The sequence below is a fragment of the Netta rufina genome (genome assembly GCF_964035555.1).
Source record: "Netta rufina genome assembly, chromosome: 7".
Lineage (NCBI taxonomy): Eukaryota > Metazoa > Chordata > Aves > Anseriformes > Anatidae > Netta > Netta rufina.
The window spans coordinates 27,876,011-27,896,654 of NC_140130.1; the positions used below are offsets into that span (position 1 = coordinate 27,876,011).

Here is a 20,644-nt window from a genome sequence, read left to right on the forward strand (position 1 = left end):
CATCTCAATTGGCTTTTTAAATGGTTCTGCTCTAGTAAATTCACCACTAGAAATTCCTCTCGGTCTCAAACTTTCATGTGTGTCCACATCTGTAAGGAAAGCTTTTCATGGTTCAATTTCAAGAACTACATGGAAAGGGACAAAATTACCAAATGAATTATTTTAGCAGGTTATTAAAAAAAACACACTAGAAAACTTATTAAATGTCATATTAGCAAACAGTTTAATTTATTAAAATGAATCCAGTACACCTCTGTGCTTCTACAATAGACATCCATTAGACATAACAAGTAAACTGTGGTAACATTCACAAGGAAGCAGTACCAGTCTCATAAGCACAGAAACAAAATAGCAACGGTATCTTACAACACCTCCATCTCAACCTTTTAAATTTGTGATTCCAATACTTCGTGGAGCAGGCGGTCAGTCCTGTTAAACATCAGTGTGCGTATTCGCTTCCTAATCGAAGGTATGTGAGTAAAGCCCTATGCTGTCAAAGAGAAGGCAGGTATGCCTCATACGTCACTGTGAGTAGAGTAAACATCAACAACTTTATGATCCCCAGGGGACTGGGTAGTTGTGGCAGCATGGAAAATGGAATTCTTCCATCACTCTAAAATACAAGATCTATAGGATGCATATGAAAAACATTACTTTTCACTTATTGTGAAAGACCCTGGCCCAAAAGACTTGCACACCTGAGTAATATGTTTGTAAGAATGATGGGACTTGTGTAAGCCTTTATAAGAGGAGAGTCTTAAAATACATTTGTGGTAATTCAGAGTCCATAATTTCTTCTTTACTAGTTAACTTTACCAAGGTTAACTCAACCTGGTGTTGTATCAGCAAAGGAAACATGAGAGATTAATAAAATCAGAAGACACTGAAGGTGTAAATACAGTGCAAAAGTGTCGGGTATAGCTTTTGACTGTTACAGTCTGATAATTTTTATTCTGTGCTTTATTTTCAGGAGAAAGCATAGTTGTGTGTCATAATATACATGCTTGCATACATACACACTTGCTGCAGAAAGCAAAGGCTTCCACTGGCAGATGATTCATAGTACATGACTTCTCACGTGCAGATTTTTCTCACAAAACACAGTCTTAGAGGTGCACCCTCCCTCTGCATACTAAAAGGATTCATTAATGTGTATTCACATGCATAGTACCCTACCCTCTCATTGACTTACATTACTCAGATTTATTTTTATTTTTTTTAAAAGGTAATCCATAAGTTATCTTTAGATGCAACACCTAGCCAGAACACTCCAGTGACCTTAGTACTCCTGGGTTTTACGGTAACTAATACAGATTGTTGGCAGAACAATCTTAATAAAATGACTCAAGTTTTGTTTGCTTCATATTGCTTCATTTGTAAAAATCTTTTTATATACAGTCTTCACTGTTAGTACACTTCAGATTTACTGAAATGTAGTAAACTGAGACTTGTTATTCAGAAGCACCTAGTCTTTTTTGACATTAAATGGAAGCCATCAGCAACAACTGTTGTATGAGCATTCATTGGGTTAACCAACAGTGCACGTTAGCTAGAATGAGATGAAACTTTCCTAAGAGATAGAAGACTTCACAAAATAAATCATGTGCTAGTCACTACCCTGCCAAGACAGCAGAAGTGTATAAAAACAGATGCAGTTCTATGGTCAGTTTGTATCCATATTAATGTAGCTTTGGTTCAGAAATTCTTTTAAGTGTTGTAGAGCACCTGGTTTAGTGACAAAACACATGCATCTCACAGTGCTAATCATATAATGCTAACAAACTATAAACCACAGGTTTCCAATATTAATAGCATTTAATAAAAAAAAAAATTACAGAAATATTCTTGTTGACGAATGTGCAGTACGAATGCAAGCTCCTTGGCCACAAACTCAAATTACGTGCATCAGTTTTGTGCTGGCATAACAGTGCAAATGCTGGGATTCAAGTATGTTTGTCCATATTTTTGTCCAAAAAATATGTCCAAGCAACAGAGATTCACATGATGAATTTGGGGGGATTTTCTGCTCACAAGGCCATGATGTGAGAATCAAGTGAAACATTGCAGTAATGGAAATGTTGATTTCCCTCATAGCAAAGGCAATCTAAATGAGGAAAACACATTTCACAAGCAAACCAGCTTCATGTACCACCAAGTTATTGCTTCAACTAGATCAGCTGTACTAAAAACACAGGACCACAGCTTGCAATCTAACCTCCTCTCACAGAAGAGAAGATGAAATCTACAGTGCAAGTCCTCTGTGCAAAACAATGACACTGCAAGACTAGAGTCCTGTTTCATTGGACACAATTATTCATCATTTGTTGTTTTGTTGTGTTTTTTTTTTTTTTTTCTCTTATAAGCCAGTTAAATTAGAGCCCGAAGGACATTGTTTATGAAATTCTATGTTTCTAGAGGCTATTCCTTCGTGCTAATTTAAATCTGTTCAGCAACAGAATACAATATGAGCCACTGTTTTCCTAATAATTGCAAAAGTTATTGCTGAAATTATAGGGCCAAAATTAAAAATTATTTCACCAAATCAATCTTTTACTCCACTTAAAAAAAATCTGACACCCTATTAATTAAAAAAGAAATCTTAATAGCTTTTCTCAATTAAATAATAAACTAAGATTTTACAAGATATTCACACTTCGGCAACTGTCTCCTGACTTTCAACTAGCTGAAAGACAGATGCCACAATAAAAACAAAACCGCTACTCTCACATTCTTCATGACAGCAGTGATTAGTGCAATTTACCACTGCACTATTCAGCTCTAATAGTGCAAGCTGTGCTTGCTGACAACACTTCTCACAATCATCTGCTACATGATCGTTATTCTCAGAGGTTTGTAACTGTTACTCTCATTAGAATTTTGGCATTTATGTTAGCAGTTATGCAAATCTATGGCTTTATCCATGAAGTATTTAACCTGCCTAAGCAAAATTTTAGAAACCATTTATTTAAAACAATAAAACTGGATCAGAATTAAAGTTAGTTGTTTATGCCATAAGCTGTGTTGCCACTAAACTCAAGATCTCAGGGTTACCTATAGATCACAAATATTTGTATTTGTGCATCTGTTACAGTCTTTAAAAGTACATTTATTTAAAACATAACACTGATAAAACTCCACTCTCCATTTTAAACCTAATTGCTTATTTTATTTTTTTGCAACATGTTTAACTTGTATCCGAAGTGTCATCCGAGTATCATAACAGGATTGGGACTGTAAGAAACCAATAAATGCATACATAATAAGGCACTTGTCTTCCAGTAGTTCAAGTCAGAGAAGGCCTTACCCAGACAGTGGCACCTTAAACTTTGAAGGATTAGGAAATGTTGTCAGGCTTTGACACAGTCTCAAAACCTGTCTTCATGTCCCTGGACAAAGGTGCTGTATGTGTTCTATAGTACCATGAAGCTCATGATGAATTCCAGTAGTTTTTGCCTGTTGCGCTGAGGTAGGAACGTAGTGCTAAGTTCCAAAATAGTGTCTCTACATTGTTTTGTTTGACTGAAAACCTGAAACACAGCATGGATATATGTAATTATCACCATATTCACCGTTCTTAAGAAAAGAAACTATGAAATAAGCAGTGTACAATAAACAGCCAACTCCTAACAAAAATGAGGAACCAAACAGGCACTCAAAATGCATCTGAATTGAATATGCATGCACTTTGAAAACAAAAATTCAGATGCTATGCTCTAAGCGGATGCTATCTAGTTCTGCTTTTCCAACAGCAGAATAGACTAGAATTAAAATGATGAATGCCTTTACCATAAGCTTTACTCCAGGCTAACTATTGCTAGCTTATTTAATACATCGGAACTCAAGAGAAAAGACTACAAAACCCTCACCTGGCCATATTTTGCCCAAATGCTGGTGCTTTTAAAATTACAATGTTAAATCCCATCTGGTATTCAGGAAGTCATGCCATTTTGATAAAAGATTATTTTTTTTTTTTGTAAATTCAAGATAGAAAATCTAAAATTTGAAATGTGAGTGGTATAGTCCAAAACTGACCCTTGTCTTCAAAAATAAAGAACATCTGTATCCTCATGATGGAGGCTAGAGGTCCAGTAAGATGTTGCTCCTGGAACATCAATCAGCACTGAGACAAAATTCAGTAACTTAATAAAAAAAATCAAAAAAAAAAAAAAAAACCTCAATAACTTAAAGATTTAAGTAGTCCTTCAAACTTTAATATAGCTGTCACTTAGCACAGGGCATGTTCTCTACCTTCCAACATTGTTACTGATGTGCACCAAGGACACAGAGCAGAGCAAAGAACTTTATTAGCTAGGATTAAAACACCTGGTCCCCTAGATAGCATCTGGACAAGTTTTCACAGGTGCCAGAAGTGGCCTGTTTTGCACTGTGCTGCTTTCCTTCAGCCCTGAGCTTTAAAGAAATATTCAAAAAGATGTAACACATTTGCACAGCTACACACATGCATTTTAAACTGACATTGCACCGATTTCACAAGTTGTCAAAATTGTGCTCCTTGTTAAAACAAAACTTAACAGTCTCCAGCTTTGATCACAGCACACTTACCCCAATTTCCTTAAAGACTTTCACTGCATTTTTCACATGACTGTAGGTAGCGCTCTCAGCTGCAAGAAAGAAAACACAAAGATAAACAAACTGCAATTGAACTTGGGCTATCCTGCTGCCAGGAGGAACAGAAAGAATCAAGTATGGCTCCAGAAAGAAACTGTTTGACATACCATACACAGCAACATTCTTCTCTGTCCTGCTTATTAAGTGCCTGTGTAACTTTTGAATGTATTCAGACTCTGAAACAGGACCACTAAAGTTGTGCACGAAGATGACAGCAGAGCTATATGCCTCCAGTAAAGGTCCCAGTAACCTCTGCAGGAAAGTGATGTACTGCTGGTGCTCTTGAGACTGACTCACCTAAGAAAGAGCAACAAGAGCTTAAAAGACGGAGACCAGCAGAAATGAGAAACAACCCGCACCACAGTACATGGCAAAATGTCAGCCCAAATAATTCCTGCTACAACAAAGAGTACAGGGACACAAGACAGTACATTATGAAAGCATATCAAAAAAGTAGTTTACTGGTTTGTTTGTATCAGCTCTGTGAGAAAACTGATATAAGTCTACAAATCAACATGATCAATCTATGAAGAATAAAACATTTAGACATTAAGATGCTTAGGCCTTTTTGTTTCATGATGCCACCATTGCCTTTCCACCTCCCTATAGGATTATTTGATATATCTTCATCTATTTTCTCCATGGGAAAGAGAGAAAGGTTTTTTACTGACTGTAGCAAAATATGACAGGCTAATACTGGAGCTAGCAAAAAGAAAAAGGTTTTATCATTAGCCCTCCAGAATGAGTGAAGTAGTCTGTCTCTGGTAAGAGGCTTTAAGGTTACTAGCCTTAGTATCTTAGCCTTATGTTACCTTCAGGTAGCAATCTCTCTGCTCTTCTCCAAAATCACTGTCTTCATCTTCCTCATCACTTCTCCAAGTTAATGGTTCAGGGAGTTTTTTATCCCACTGCTGCTCTGTAAGACTGGGACTAACATCCTCCTGATCATCCTGCTTAAATTTGAAAGACAAGGTGGTTAAATAGGTAACATAAATAAAAAAAATAAATGAAATGAAATCTAAGCAACAAACAGGCTTATTTTATAATCTCATCCAACTAAATCAGTCCTTTCATTAAGCAGTATTTAACAAGAACAGGGGAGACCCTTATAGACAGGGTTGAGACATGCAGACAGAAAAGAAATTTGGTGAAAAAGACCGTCTTTCTGTAGCCTGCCTGTCACATAAAAGTGAAAATCTCTGCTGTCATGTTGCTGAACCTTCCCACCAGCAGCCAGTCAGCAGCAATTACCAAGAAAGTGTTTTCAATTGCATTAGGATAGAAAGCTGAGACACTATCTGGATGCGGATGTTGCTAACCATTTTACTACTGTTAAAGAGATATTAGTAAACTGTGTTTTATTGTATTACAATAGCTGAAATACCAGTTAATGCAGAATGCCAGAAGTTCCTATTTTTAAGTGATAACTTACTGCCTCTAACAATGCTGTTCATGTATTTGTTGCCACATGAGACATGGGCTGGAATATAATCAGCTAGTTTTGATTGCAAAGGATCCAAATTGTTTAAATCTCAATTATGCCAAGAGACTTAGTCCCCTCTACCTGTTATGTTGCAGCAATTCGGTTCTGCTAATCATCCTGACAGGCACCACCCAGGTTTAGCCTACAAATACTCCGCCAGTAATCTGTCTTCATATCAGGGCACAGATTTACACTCATATTTACCTAAGACGCTTACTTGAGTCTTAGGTAAACACACATTTCAAGACTTCTGAAATGAGTGCACGATAGCAAGAATACCACTGGTAGATTTTCTTCAACTTGAACTCTTTTTTTCTCACAATAGTTTGTTTTTCATCTATTTAGGAAACAATTAATTAAAGATTTTACTGAAATTAAAGTGCTCTGTAAAGTCATAAAGTACTGTAAAGTTCTGTTGCAAAGAAAAGATGAGGTAATCTACCGAGGCAATAAGCACAATTGAAAAGTACATACATACTCGAACTACCCAAGTAGTGGTTTAGTTCTGTTGTGAAATAATGCAAGTATGTCACGAGTTCAGGTGCACAGTAATTCAGGTGCAACAGAAATACTCCAACTAACTGATGCAACAGTCAATTTCAACAATGCATCTTCAGAAATCAGTTTCAGAGATAGCAAATACACACCCAGAAGAATAAGGGAAACCTTTGTGTCAATCATTCATGATTATTTGTTTTGCTCAAAGAAGAGCTGAGATTCTCAAAGGTCACCAACACTAAGTCACTTGGGAAAGATCCCCATATTCCACTTAGAAATATAAATCATGCAAGATTAAAAACAAGCGGATAACAGACATGTCATTATGATTACTATCTTAATATTCATGACAAAGAGAAAGGCTTCTGTAGTAAATGATGTATAACATCCTTCCCATCTCACAATACAATCAGACATTATATTCAGAATGAAGCAGTGGCCAGCAAATAAGTTTTAAAAAATACTAGAGAGATGTGTTGGGATTGTTTCTTATTTGTAGAAGCAGACAGTAGAGTGACAGGAAAAGAATTAAGAAATTTTGAAAAAGCATGTATCAATCAATTTTTTATGAAATTTCCCAATGTGTGAAATTCAGCAGGAAAGTAAAAACATCAGAAGGTGCAGAAAGTAGCTACCCCTTTTAGAAAACAGGTTTTAAAAAGCCCCAAACATTTCCAAGCTGTCCCAAGTCATGAAACAATTACTGCTTTGAGTGTTTGCACTGATTATGTAAATTCTTAATGTTTTAAAAGAATAAGCAGGCACAGAGTTTCACTGAGTTTAAGAAGCTTACTGATAGAATATGTATTTTTAAAGCATTCAAATGTTGCATCGGTGTGGTATGTCAGATAACACAACTGAGTATTTACACACTTGCTAACAGTTATGTACATCCCACCTATAAACAGCTGAGTACCAGCTTCAGCAACCGAAACTTACAGAAGAACCATCAGGACAGGTTGCATGCTTGAATAGACAGAGGTGTGCATCTGCTACCGTCCACACCTATTTTGCCCATCTGTCCCCAGGCATGGAACATACAAGTTTCTTTCTAATCCCTGAGCAGCATTCAGCTTTGGATTTATTTAATAATGATTACATCTTAAAGCATGATAACATGTCAGTAATTAAGATAAAAAGCATGCAGTTGTAAGTCCAAAGGAGGAGTAAGTCCAAAGGAGGAGAAAGTTTAATATCCAGGAGTATTGAGTAAATATTACCCACAACTATATGTATTAAAAATGTATCAAAAGGTGTGCAGTGAGACTACAGAGGAGTAATGGCCATGAGTAAGCACACCAGAAGTAGCTCTCACCTCTTCTGAAAGTAGAGAGCTGCGGGGAAAAAAAAAAAAAAAGCCAAATATCTCTTCTACATGCTATTTTACTTTTTGTCACTTCCCCCTGGGCTCCACGGTTTGGTTACTGTGCACAAAAAATGTCCGGGAAGTAACAGTATGCTGAGTCAGCTGCTGCCTCATCCCCACATTCCTGAGCAACATATGCCTCTGGTGACAGATTGTACCACGCAGCAACTCAAAACTTCACACTGTGTGAGCAGAGAAGGTTTGCAGGAATTCCTAGATCAATGCAGAGGAGTCCAGGAGCACCAAAATATCTGTTCTTTTACAAATAGACATTAAACATCTGTGCAGCTATACTACAATTCTTAAGGACTCCAAAAATAAAACAAATCCCCATTTCACAAGGCAGTATAAAATATGTCATCTTTAGTAGGTGTAATGGAAAGGGACAGTGACATTACATAGTCATTTGTAGGCTCACTTTGACCATCCTCAAATGTCTGATGCTTATAAACGTAAGAATCAAGCAGCATCAGGCCTAGACTTGTTCATTTGTTACCAGCCTTCTGTAGTAACATATATTTAGAACAAGACTAACAACTAACAAGCATAAACTACCTACGGCTAAAGTCACGTGCAAGAAACAGCACATTTACTATCTGTCATCTTACCTCGGCAACCAGAAGAATACCATACTGTATTAGCCGTTCCACCGATTCATGGCAGACTTGATATATCACCTGACAAGGCTGCAAAGCAAAATAAAATGCACTAAATAACATAAAATAAAAAATTGCATCCATTAAAGACACAGACCAGTTCCCTACTCTGTATAATTTTTTTAGATACAGCATTATTATTCCTATTAAACAAGTTATCATTCTTTTATTACCATAATCTGAATGTACCACTCTCGTCTATCCTGGCAGACAGAAACATTTTTTTTTGTCTGATGATTTTTTCTGGAAAAAAATCATCATAAAAGTAAAATCATTCAGACTTACAGCAGTGATTTCTTTGGAATTTAAAGAAAATTCCACTTTTAAGAAATTGCCTTGTATGTTTTGAAACTTTTTTTTTTTTTTTTTAAATAAAAAAGCACCTATTTTTAGGCTTTAAAAAAATCAATTATTAACTCTGGAGGCAGAAGGATGACATTACTGAAGAACTCTATCATATGAACTATACTACTGCCAAGACAAAAATATTAAATTTGGTTTATGTTTCATTTAAAAAGGTGAGAGTCAGGGGAAAAAAAAAAGTCTACAAATTTAAGAAAGAATTCAAGAATCCCTAAATTCTAAGTAACTTGTATGTATTTAAAAAAAAAATCTAGCACTGAAAATTGTAGGTATACAGATTATCTTTCAATACTGAGATATGAGTTCTCTTCAATGTTTCGCAACAAAACAAAAAACAAAGTCAGGACACATATTTAAAATTTACACTCTTAGGTATGGCACTGTGGAACTCTTGCACAACTACGTAAATTAGGATTATATTTTGAATCTAGAGTCCTTTATTTCACTATAATTTCAATCATGCATGCATCATCTGGTACTCTCAAATCTTATATTTGTTTAAATCAATATATTTAAATAGCTTTTGGGGAGCACAGATAATAGTTGTAATGGTCTAATGACATAAACAAGGCAAAAGATGAAGAAGTCCAACCTACAGCTGTGGGAAGCTGACAAAGAGATCAACCTTTTCTTTCTCAGGAAAAGCCTGATGGCAGCAGAGTAGAAAAGCTTCAGGCTCACCCCAGTATCACACACTTAATGCTTGCGCAAGCAGCTGGCATACACTCAGCGTGGATCCCCTAAACCTGACTGACTGATTTTTGCTGAGGCAACAATAAAGCAACAACAATGTGGCAAGTTAATTCACATATTATCTGAAACCAGATAGCTTTTGGTTGAATTGTCCTGATGCAACTATATTCATTCAAATGTTCAGACATTTCCCTGAAACAAATGGTAACACCACTTTTTTTTCAAATGATGTTCAACTTCCTGCTGCCCTTTATCATCAGACTGCACTTACAGCAAGCATATCAGAATCAAGACACTTAAAAAAAAGCATTAACTCTCTTTTAAGTAACAAAAAAAAAGGGGAAAAAAAAACGTGAACAATTTAATACAATGACTTACCAAAGATATAGTAAATTCATTAGAGAGCAAGTAACACAAGCTGGCAGCTTTTCGGACAAGGTGTTCTTGACTAATCAAACTGGGGGAAGCACCATTGGTACCATTTCTGTACCTCTTACTCTGAACTGCACGAAGACTGCAGGCTGGAGCAGAAATAAACATAATCAGAGTTTTTCCAAAGAGCTCTGGAGCAAAGGAAATTTAAACTAAAGTTTTGTCTATTTTTAGGTCTATAAACAGTCAAACATTACACACGCAGCTGAAAAACGGAGATGGAATCACTATTATTCCTTTTGTTTCCAAAGTATCTCAGGTTGAAACAAATTCCCATTAAAACATTGCTAAACAAAGCACAGGTTCTGCCATATAGGCTCAAAAATCTGACAGTGCCTTGCCTATGGCAGTGAACAAAACCAAATTTACTTCAACATCAACTTTTTTAGGGTAAACAAGGGCTTAAACAGGAAGGTGACAAATATATACTAGTAGTAAATTACATAGAAAACCAGGTTTGGGGTTGAGTGCAGGCACTTTTTGACTTCATGGGCCACAGGAATGTGTTTCCATGGTAAACCCCAGCACGTACCAATAATTGCCTCTTTAATGAACACATGAAGAACTCCATTGCTGTAGAAGTTCAGTTCAAAGACAGCAGGTATCGTTGTGCTGGGAGTGATGAAGAACTCATTGTTTCGACTAGTGTTTGTGATATTTACACAGTTCCCCAACAAATGGATGGCATGCATGACAACATCATCTGAGTTCCCTGAAAAACCCAAGTCAAAGTCACGGGCTAAGACCTCTTCCTTCATGGAGAAGAAATCTTCTACCAACCTGGAAAGATCAGTTCCCTAGAAGAAAGAAAAAAAAAGTAAAAATAATTTTCGGCACGAGTTTTTCTGTACGTGACATGTATATAGCAAACACATAAGAGACATTGATTTTCAAAAATCCCAAGCCCAACAGTCATGTTAGAAAGCCTTTTTGTTTACTGAAATAGCCCATGCGTTTTGAATTACATACAATTAAAGACATGCATCTATTTGAGAATGCAAGATTTTTGTTTGAATCTTAGTTTATTTCACAACCCACAGAAACCTAAGTTGTTCTGTAAGAGGACATGTTAGTGATCTCATATTTCCATTACCTCCACTATTAAATGAATGATTGGTTATCTGGCCACAGTGTAATTAACAGAACTCACAAGTGGTAAGAGACATAGGGAAGAACTTGCTTTCTTTGTTTTTTGGCAAGATAGCTTCAGATCACATAACAAAATGCTTCCTTCATCCCATTATTTTAGGAAACTGGAAGAGTGTATCGATGGGAATACTGATACTGTTTTTGACTGGGAAGATTACACACTTGACCAATATTTTTCAATGTGTTTTCAATTTATGTGCAATAAAAGCTTCAAATTGGAGGGAAAAGGAATTTCAGACAAAATGCCAAACATACTTGTAGAAGGAAAAAAAAAATCCAAGCCCCATGCACAAAGGTTCCTTTAAACATTAGAATAATTTTGCCAAATTGGCACAATATTCTAGTACCAAGGGACAGCAAAACTCATTTGAAAATTAACTGAAGAGGTGCTAGTGTTTTCAGTGGTAAATGTGTTTCAACATCAGAGATCTAAAATGTGATCTTAACACAATGGACAAAAACCATTTACTCTTTAAAAAAGCATAACTAAATTTTGAATTTGAAAATCTATTTTTATACAAACACATTTTACTATCTCATCAATAATGTATTATCTCCAAGCATTCACCGCTAACAAAAATATAGGAGTACATGAAATCCACTTCAAATGCATCTCTCTTCTTTCGTCAGTATCGTGCAATAGTAGAATGCAGACTATGCTTCTAATTAACAAGTTTAAAGCACTGTATGGCCATTTATGCAGCACAAAAGCCTTACCTGCCTATGTCTGTACAGCAGCAAACAGGCAACAATGTGGGTAGACATCACTGCACAGGACTTGTTAGCAGCTAGAAGTAAACAAGACAAAGTTAAATTGAAACACTTCAACTATCAGAAAAGTTTAAAACATCATTACAAATGAAATACTAGCCACTACTTTAAAAAAGTAGTGATACTGGCAGAGAACTGTATGTTCTGAATGAAATATGAAGTGTATTATGTCTATATAGTAACAATAAAAGGGTATGAACTAACGAATTTCAAGCATGCCCTGACACTACTGTATCTCAGCCCTTAGCACTTCAGCTCCTTCTAGCAATACACAATGATGATCATATTTACCCTACAGAAGTACCATAAAGACCACGGACAATTCTGGAGACCTGCAGGCATGTAAAATATTACAGTAACTTGAACTCAGAAGCCTGAGTAAAGTTCACAAGTTTACTAAGCTAGAAGTGCTGTTTCGTATGCATCTCTTATATCTGAATTCACAGACCTGCCAACTGAAATGCACACCACATAGCCTGTAAGCCAGCATCCCATGCAGCTAGATGAATTCATGAGAGCAGTAACATAAATAAAGCCTACAAGACACTGCAGTAACTTCTTACATGGTGCAATGAGAAGTCATGATGTAATATTGATACACTGATATCAATGCAAACACTTTAAATTACATCAAGTTCAGTATACTAGTAAAAAAAATACACAAGTTACCAATACAAACAGAAGGTTTGTACTAACAGAAAGACAGTCTATTAAGTGTTCCAGAGGGATGGAGGATGGTAAAAGAGGGAGAACTGTCAAGAAAGCATGTGAAATGATCTCCTGGAACAGAGAGAATTTGGAAGTATGACACTACCAAACAGCAAGTTAGTTCATGCAACAAGCAAGACAAAATAGGTAGCTGACAGTGATACTGGAACACTTACTGAATAAAATGTGCTCAGCCAAGTTAGCTATCAGCTCTCTTCTGTAGGGCTCACTGGTTATATCCCTGGTGTTAGGCAACGAAGCCTCTCTACGTTCATCCACAGTATCATTAGGTCTAAAGACAGAATAAAAAAAATTATTATGACATTTAGATTTACATTGATTTTTATTTTTTTAGATACACTAACTGAATAACAGTGCAAAAATACACTATGAAATCTGGTAGAGGGCACAAAACGTTATGCATAACAAGCTCCACAAAAAGTTGAATGTCTACAACTTTTCCAGACACTTTCTTCACACTAAAGAACAAACCAAGATAAGAACACCAAAATAAAAAGGGCAAACAGAACATTTGCCTTGTCCTATGGCTATTCATGACTTTGCTATTACATCACTTGCACCCCACAGCTCTTTTCAGTGAATACAGACAGAAGTAGATTAAGCAAATCTGCCTAGAAGGCAGTTTTCAGCTCAGCCACACAAGCTAGAAATGGTCTTTTGTACAGACCTCAAACTTTCCAAAGATAAATGACTTTGTCTTTACTAGGACCACACAGGTTTGTAAAAGTCGAGCAAAGACTTCAACTAAAATCCAAGTCTTCGTAATCAATGCAAGTCTAGCCATACGGTGAAGTTTTTAATTTCTGAGTGAGTCATATCCTTGAACAAGTAGTATTCACTCACAAGTTCTCACTATTTGATTTGGAATTATACCAAAATCCACCTGAGATGTTTGTGGGTTTTAAAAACACACTCTTCCTTTTTCAATAAGAGTGTTATTTTTGTTCGCTGACTAAATTATTGTGTAAAATTTAAAATTAAACCAACAGAGGTCACTATAATTAAATCTTTTTTAAAAAGCCTCCTCAAGCTTATTTGAAAAAAAAAAATCCCAGAAAGAATGCAACTCTTGGAATAAACTGCACGGTTATAATCATATAATCATTGGGGAGTTCAAGCATTTCTTGAAATGTAATGCAGCATAATAAAAGCTAAAGGAAAAGTGGAAAAAAAAATATCAATCTGTCATCCCTCTCCTCAACAACAACAAAAAAATCTCTACCTTGATGGAAGTATAGCTGGTAACAAAGCTTGTTCCAGAGAAAGAGGAGCAGGCACGGGTTTTTGACTTTGGCTGTTGACGTATTCCTATTAAAAGAAAGATTAATTTTTGTTGTTTTGTTGTTTGTTTTTTTTTTCGTACTTTTCCCACCTTACTTCTGCATTCAACTGCATTCACACTATTTATATGAAAAAGTCAATTACTCAAAAATGCAACAGTGATTAAAAATAGCTTTCATTAAAATAAGGTTACAGAAGTGACAAGTTTGCAACACTCTATTCTCTTTTAATTATATTTTATGAAAAGGAAAACTTTCCACTGCAAGGAATCCATACTTGGTGAAATAATGACAAAAAAACAACACACAATCCCTGTCAGCATCTTGCTGGGAAGAAGTCCTTTGAGACTAGCTTCTCCATGATTAAACTAATGAGAACTGCCTTCATTAGCATGAATGAGAGCAAAGTCTAGTACTCATTCAGAACCCACAAAGAGATTATAATTATTGCTTGTTGCTTCTTTCCTCAAACACCAGCACAGGGAGCATCTCCATAGGTAAACACCACTATAGAAGCTTTATCTGTAAGACATCACAGAACTGAAGCATCCAGGAAGCAGGCATCAAACCACATACTTGGAATTCTTGAATCCCAAACTTCTAAGAAGACTCTCCTTACAGGTTAGCATTTACATTACTCTGTTTTCAGGACACTGTGTTCTTCCAGTTCCTATGAAGACTAATGTGGGAAACTACAGAGCCACTTAGCCTGCTGGTCAGAAAAAGTTCTCTCTCAGGAAAGCTTTTTAAAGGGCTTTCACAGTCAGCTCTCCCTCTTCTGCTTTTAAATCTGTACTCATAGAACTTCAAAAGCTCAAAATTAACCCCAAAAAACTCATCTTAGAAAAATTTGCAGTGATATGGCTACATCAACTTAAATTGACATAGTTACAACATTTTTGCAAATCTTGGTTAACGCATACTTAAACAATTTATGTCACGCTTATTCTATTTCTGGAGTACACGAAAGAATGCACATACAAATGAGACTTGGCAGAGGCTGCTAGGAAGGTATAGAGTGATCAGTATTTCACTAGATTAAGAGGGCAGATAACCTTCTTTTCCTTATACTGATCCAAGAACAATCATTAGCTTACTACCAAGAATAGCCTGGAAGTGACCCAAGCCTTCTTCTTTGGAAGTGAATTAATATCTTTCCCTACTACACTAATTATAATGCAGTGCAGACAGTCACAATAATTTCATGCTGTGGTAATTGAACCCTCCAAAGCTCTCCAACCTACTGCTTTTCTGAGAGAAGTAGGGCAGAAAGAAGAATGCCTAATTAATTTGAATAATGTTCTAGTAGGTTGTTGTTACAGCAGTTAATCTTATTAAAGTCACACTTAAAAAAAAAAGGTATACTGTAGCAGAAGACAGATTAGTGAAGTGCAGATAAATTAAGTATAATACTAGCAAATTCTGCGAAGAGATAAGGGAAAGAAAGTGAAAGCAGCTAGTAGTGAGCCAGACCCTTCCCTGAGAAACTACAGAACAGTATTTTGTGAATTAGTGTAGGCAATAGGTGAAAACTAATAAAGAACTACGGAACATGTAGATTTGGTGATATATCCATGGTGCCTTTATAACTACTAATTTGCTTAGCAACTTTAAAAATCCAATGAGACAAATACTGTTCCTCAACAATAGTGTTAACCATTCAATTACTTAAATTGAAGAACTGTAACCAGTTTCTTTCAACTACAAACACCTATACAACTTAAAGAATTACTACACAGTACACAGATCACTTCAAAAGCTGTTAAAACAAACAAACAAACAAAAAAAACACCAATGAAAATATTTACGCTAATTCAAAACTAACATGATCCTTTATGTCAATTTTGAAACTATTTCAGCTTAACACAGTTGTGTTTGAAGATTCATGCCTTCAGTGAAACAGGGAAGTTACATACTTTTGTCCTACTGGAATAGAATTCTGCAGAAATTCTATTCTGCAGAATTCTGCTAATAATGACTACCCACAATGAGAAAGTAAAAATAAATGTCTGAAACAGCAATACCAAACTTCAAAACAAATCTTCAAAATACCAAACTTACTTTTAAGGAAAACGGTTGTGCAAAATCTACTCTGACACACCCATAATTCTTCCGTAGCATCCTGAAGACTCCTCTAGCTATACTCCAAAGGCTTTCATTCTTCTTAGGCTTGCCCTGGAAAATATGGTAGTAGTTGGGTTTGGGTGTTATTTCTTTTTGTTTTGTTTTTGGGTATTTTTTGTTGTTGTTTTCTTCCAATTTGCAATTAAAAAGTTATGTTCAAAATTAAAAATGCATCCAACAGACAAGAAGGCCGAATCTTCTGACACACCTTATAACTTCAAGTAAGTCTAGAGAACTACTGTTTTCTGTGTGTATTACCATTTGAATGTATTATTTTTTATGTCATGGATTTGCATTTAGAACTATGTTACCTATACCTCGGCACTCCCTATCAGAGAGGCTCTGTGATTCATGGCTCTACTTTCTTCATCACTAATGCCAAATGCATGTGACAGAGAACTACCAGCACATAATTTAACTGTGTAACACATTCTCCTGCACATAAACAGAAAATCCCCAAGGCAAAACAAGCTGTTAAATTGCTCTTACCAGCTGTTCACTGTTATAGTGACCTTCAATTATGCGATCATAGGAAATTCCCACAGGTATAATTAGGACATCAGGAGTAGCATTTGAGAAGAGAGCATCCACCACCACAGATAAAAGACCCGCTCTAGCACTGGATGTCTTTCCACTTCGAGACCTTGTGCCTTCCAAGAATATTTCTAAAAACTGCTGCTGTCTCAACAGTTCCTCTATGTGCTGAATACAAAGAGATAGAAAAAATAAATACCTTCACATACTTGTATACTGGTAAATTCACATTTGAAACATATTGCTCCTTAGCAGCAAACATTTCCTTTTAAAACAATGGAAGACCCTGAGTTGGCATGAATACTTATAAGAACAAAAAAAAAAGGCAATAATTACTGCTTGACACAAACCCAGACCAAACTGCAGTTTAATTTGCATGAATATAAAAGCAGTATACTGCCATTTGTTCAAGAACATCTCTAGCAACAGTTGATCTAGCAGATTTGCATACGTCTCTTCTGGTTCCTTAGTATATCCCATCTTCTGAGATGCAAATAGAGCTGTTTTACTGAGTTGCACAAAGAGCTACATCAACATATCATAAACAGAGACTTCTATTAAGTTAATAAAATCACTGTAGATAAGCCCCAGTACAAAAGAAATCAGAGAAACAAGACTGAAGTTTAATATTAATTCAGAGAGATTAATTCCACTTACTTTAACAAGGATTATACAAGGTGAGAATCTTCTCATCCTCAAAGGTACCAGGCATTCCATTCTCTCTTATTTCACACATTCAAGACTTGATACAAAAACGTATCCTGCTTTTCTGACATGAACCCCAAGACAAATTCAAAGCAGTAAAAACCCTCCCCAGACTGATGGAAATTACTCCCCTACTTGCCACCCAACTGAAATGCTACCTATGGACACAAAGACAAGTACATACCACATAGAGCAAAGCTCTGTAGAGGAAGTCCTTACGACCATCAGGACTCTGATCTAACTTTCGACGAATGAAAAATCCTCCTAGTTTGCGGATCAATGTGCTACACAATAAAGAGGAAATAGACTCATTGGTTTCAGATTATATGAAACTACTACACAGCCAGTGTAAAATTCCCAGCACACAACAGCAACTGAAATTACCAAATTTACCTAATACTAAAATGTATTATTCTACTTGCACATGATGGGATCACATATAAACGTTACTGTTTTTAATGAAATAGGCTACTATACACTCACTGTCTTGCTCAATGTCACTACATGAACAGACCACTTACCCTCTGTAATGATCCTGACCATTGTACATCAAGGAGCTAGTGACCCAAAAAACAGTTAACCTGAGTTAGCTCAAATCTGCATTGTGCTGCATGTACAGCTTGGCCTTCATGCCTGTGTTGTGAGGCAAACATCCCTTGGCTGCAGGATAACCGCAGCTGGTTTGTTTTAAGAGAGTAAGATGCAGGCAGCTCCCACTTAACGCCAGCAATTACACCACCTGTGTGGCCTTGTCTTTATCTAAAAGTGCACCAAGAAGTTCTCATAAGAATGTCCTTCCTGTTTGACAGAAAAAAATGATGGATACAGCTGTTTTCTTGCAATAAGATCCTGTACAAGCTTGAGTGATCAAAATGTAGTAACCTGTCCTGTGGGCAGCATCTGCAGCATGCTGCATGTATATCAGAGGTCTGTTGGATGCTGCACAACTCAGGGTTCCCAGCATCTAAAGGGACGTCCTTGCTAGTCTCTCCTTCTTTACAGCGTTAGCTCTAATTAACAGCATCTTAAACTATATTTCATAGCATCTGAGTGCCTTTCTTACTGGGATGATCATGGACCAGCACCTAGTGGTGCAAAACACCCTCTGAGTCAAGATATTCTTCTTTTCTTGCTATTTCCCACAATGTCCAGTGGCTCTTCAGAGATCAGGTATTCCTGAGTTCTTTGTCACTGGCAAAAAAAATACCTAAAAGATCTTCAGACATTCTTCAGCTACCAGAAATAAAATTTAAACAGAAATCAAACTGGAGTGCTTTCCCACAAACTACTATTCACTCAGTACTGTCACTGCCCAATAGTCATCTCATGTAACTTTACAAAGAATAGCTGCCTATTTACATATGGTTTTCACGTATTAATCTTTCTTTACTCACCTACTCACTTTGAGACTCCTAGAAGAAATTAATATTATTCTTTATCCCACTTAATTTCACAAAAGGATTTTATTATGGTCTCTCTCCAAGCATGCAATAGGAGCCAAAAAATTCGACAGAATTGCCCAGTAATACTGATGCCCTTACAAGTGGATATATGATATAGTGCACAACTGGTCAGTTGATCATTCCCCCACTTCAGCCTTTTTCAAATAGCGAGGTTCCACATAGTTTATTATCATTACCTGAAGATGGGGATGTTGAGATTGTTCCCTGCAGCAATATAAGGTGCTTTGATGTTATGGCAGAAAAGTATGAATGTAAGGAGCAGGTAGTCAATGTGAGATTTATGAACAGGCAAGAAAATAAGGGGCAAATTCATCTATGGAGAGGAGAGAAAAAGAAAAAAAAAAGACAACTGATAAGAACCGTGGAACATTATTCCTTTTCTAAAATCGGTCATCAAGATTGCTAGCATATTATCAGAACTGATGTTGCCAACATTCAGTTTGTTGACTTCTGGTTTTCACTCAGCTGTGACAACAATGAGAATATTTCAATGAATTCTACTTTTTAATTTTCAAGGACTGCAGTTTTTAGTTGTAAACATTACCAGACAGAACCATTGATATTCTTCAGACTCACAGTACTGAGAAAACAGTCAAAAAGTTTCAAGGGATGTGACCAAATCAGCATCACCAAAACGTTGCTGTTTCTTTCTATAAGACATCAACAGGAATCTACAAATAGTGGGGTTCCCAACACCATAACCAAATATAACGGAAAATATCAGGAACCATTTTTTTTAAACTTATCTAATGCATCTTTATAAAGTAAACTCTGCAAAAAGAATGAATTCATTTGAGTGTAAACAAGATGGCTGAATTTAGGGGTTATTTTAATCAATTTCAGTAAATATTGCAGGACTGAGAATAGATTGCTAACGAGGAAGACAAGTTCTTAAATTTTTTTATTCCAAATTAATGTAAGAGAAATTCTGAAAATCCTAAACATACCTACTAATTTATTACTGGCTGCCTCAGCACAGAAAGAAATAATGCTGGATGCAGGTTTATGTGAGATAACCATTCAACCTTACAGTTAAAATCTGATCCTGAAGCAAAGATGAAGACACCGCTGACATAGTATTTTAGATTACACAACTCAAAGAACATTGCATTTAATTAAAAACATTATTTCTGAGCTGAAGACAGATCTGTCTAGAATCTGGTATGACAGAGACTTAGAAGAACTCTTCTGAAAAGAGAAAGCACTGTAAAAATTAAGAGAAACTCCATCAGAAATATACCTTACTAGATATTTTTTCCCACCCCACCCTTACCTCTGTTGCTGCTTTGACCATTTCTATTTGACCTCTGTGGATCTGAATATTCCAGAAAAAGCTATTAAACAACTTCAGCAACACCCAGCCAGTCAACCTGAAAAAAGAGCAAACATAATTCGAAGAACTTCATTCACTGCTGCCTTCACTTTTATATTGCTTCCATACAACTAAAGACAAAGCCATAAAATCTCATTACTTTATATTCAAAAAAACTTACTATGAAATCAGATTGCTTAACAAGTCTTTGCTATCATAAAGCCTTCTGTAATTATGACACAAAAGTTGTGTCAACTGCAGTGCAGGCTGTTCACACCACGAAGACTACTGTATGTATGTGGCAAGCTAACAGAGGTCCTATGATCGATTGCAGTAACTAAGCACGTGGATAAACATGTTAGGTGACATGGTGAATCTGGTCTTGTAGGAAAACTTAATGTAGTTACAAAAAGAGGTAGGGTTTGCATTACAAAAGTGAGTGAAAGGACTTTGAACA

The 20,644-nt window shown here is 36.2% G+C and overlaps 1 protein-coding gene across 2 annotated transcripts in view; it reads right to left on the reverse strand.

Annotated features, from left to right (window-relative positions):
* Positions 1-202: 202 nt before the first annotated feature.
* The window catches only part of GPAM (glycerol-3-phosphate acyltransferase, mitochondrial), a 31,541-nt gene continuing 11,099 nt past the window's right edge, over positions 203-20,644 (reverse strand). Inside the window, exons 7-21 of one of the 2 annotated variants that reach the window (XM_084290616.1) lie at positions 20,149-20,245; positions 19,052-19,188; positions 17,597-17,696; positions 16,663-16,875; positions 16,111-16,224; positions 13,992-14,077; positions 12,925-13,040; positions 11,987-12,057; positions 10,653-10,917; positions 10,067-10,209; positions 8,585-8,662; positions 5,442-5,582; positions 4,737-4,926; positions 4,564-4,622; positions 203-3,527 (exon numbers count right to left, since the gene is read on the reverse strand). In XM_084290616.1, coding sequence (XP_084146742.1) covers positions 3,411-3,527; positions 4,564-4,622; positions 4,737-4,926; positions 5,442-5,582; positions 8,585-8,662; positions 10,067-10,209; positions 10,653-10,917; positions 11,987-12,057; positions 12,925-13,040; positions 13,992-14,077; positions 16,111-16,224; positions 16,663-16,875; positions 17,597-17,696; positions 19,052-19,188; positions 20,149-20,245 — 1,927 coding nt within the window. In that variant the 3' untranslated portion in view covers positions 203-3,410. The remainder of the gene's footprint in view (positions 3,528-4,563; positions 4,623-4,736; positions 4,927-5,441; positions 5,583-8,584; positions 8,663-10,066; positions 10,210-10,652; positions 10,918-11,986; positions 12,058-12,924; positions 13,041-13,991; positions 14,078-16,110; positions 16,225-16,662; positions 16,876-17,596; positions 17,697-19,051; positions 19,189-20,148; positions 20,246-20,644) is intronic. The other variant, XM_084290615.1, reaches the window with a different exon arrangement.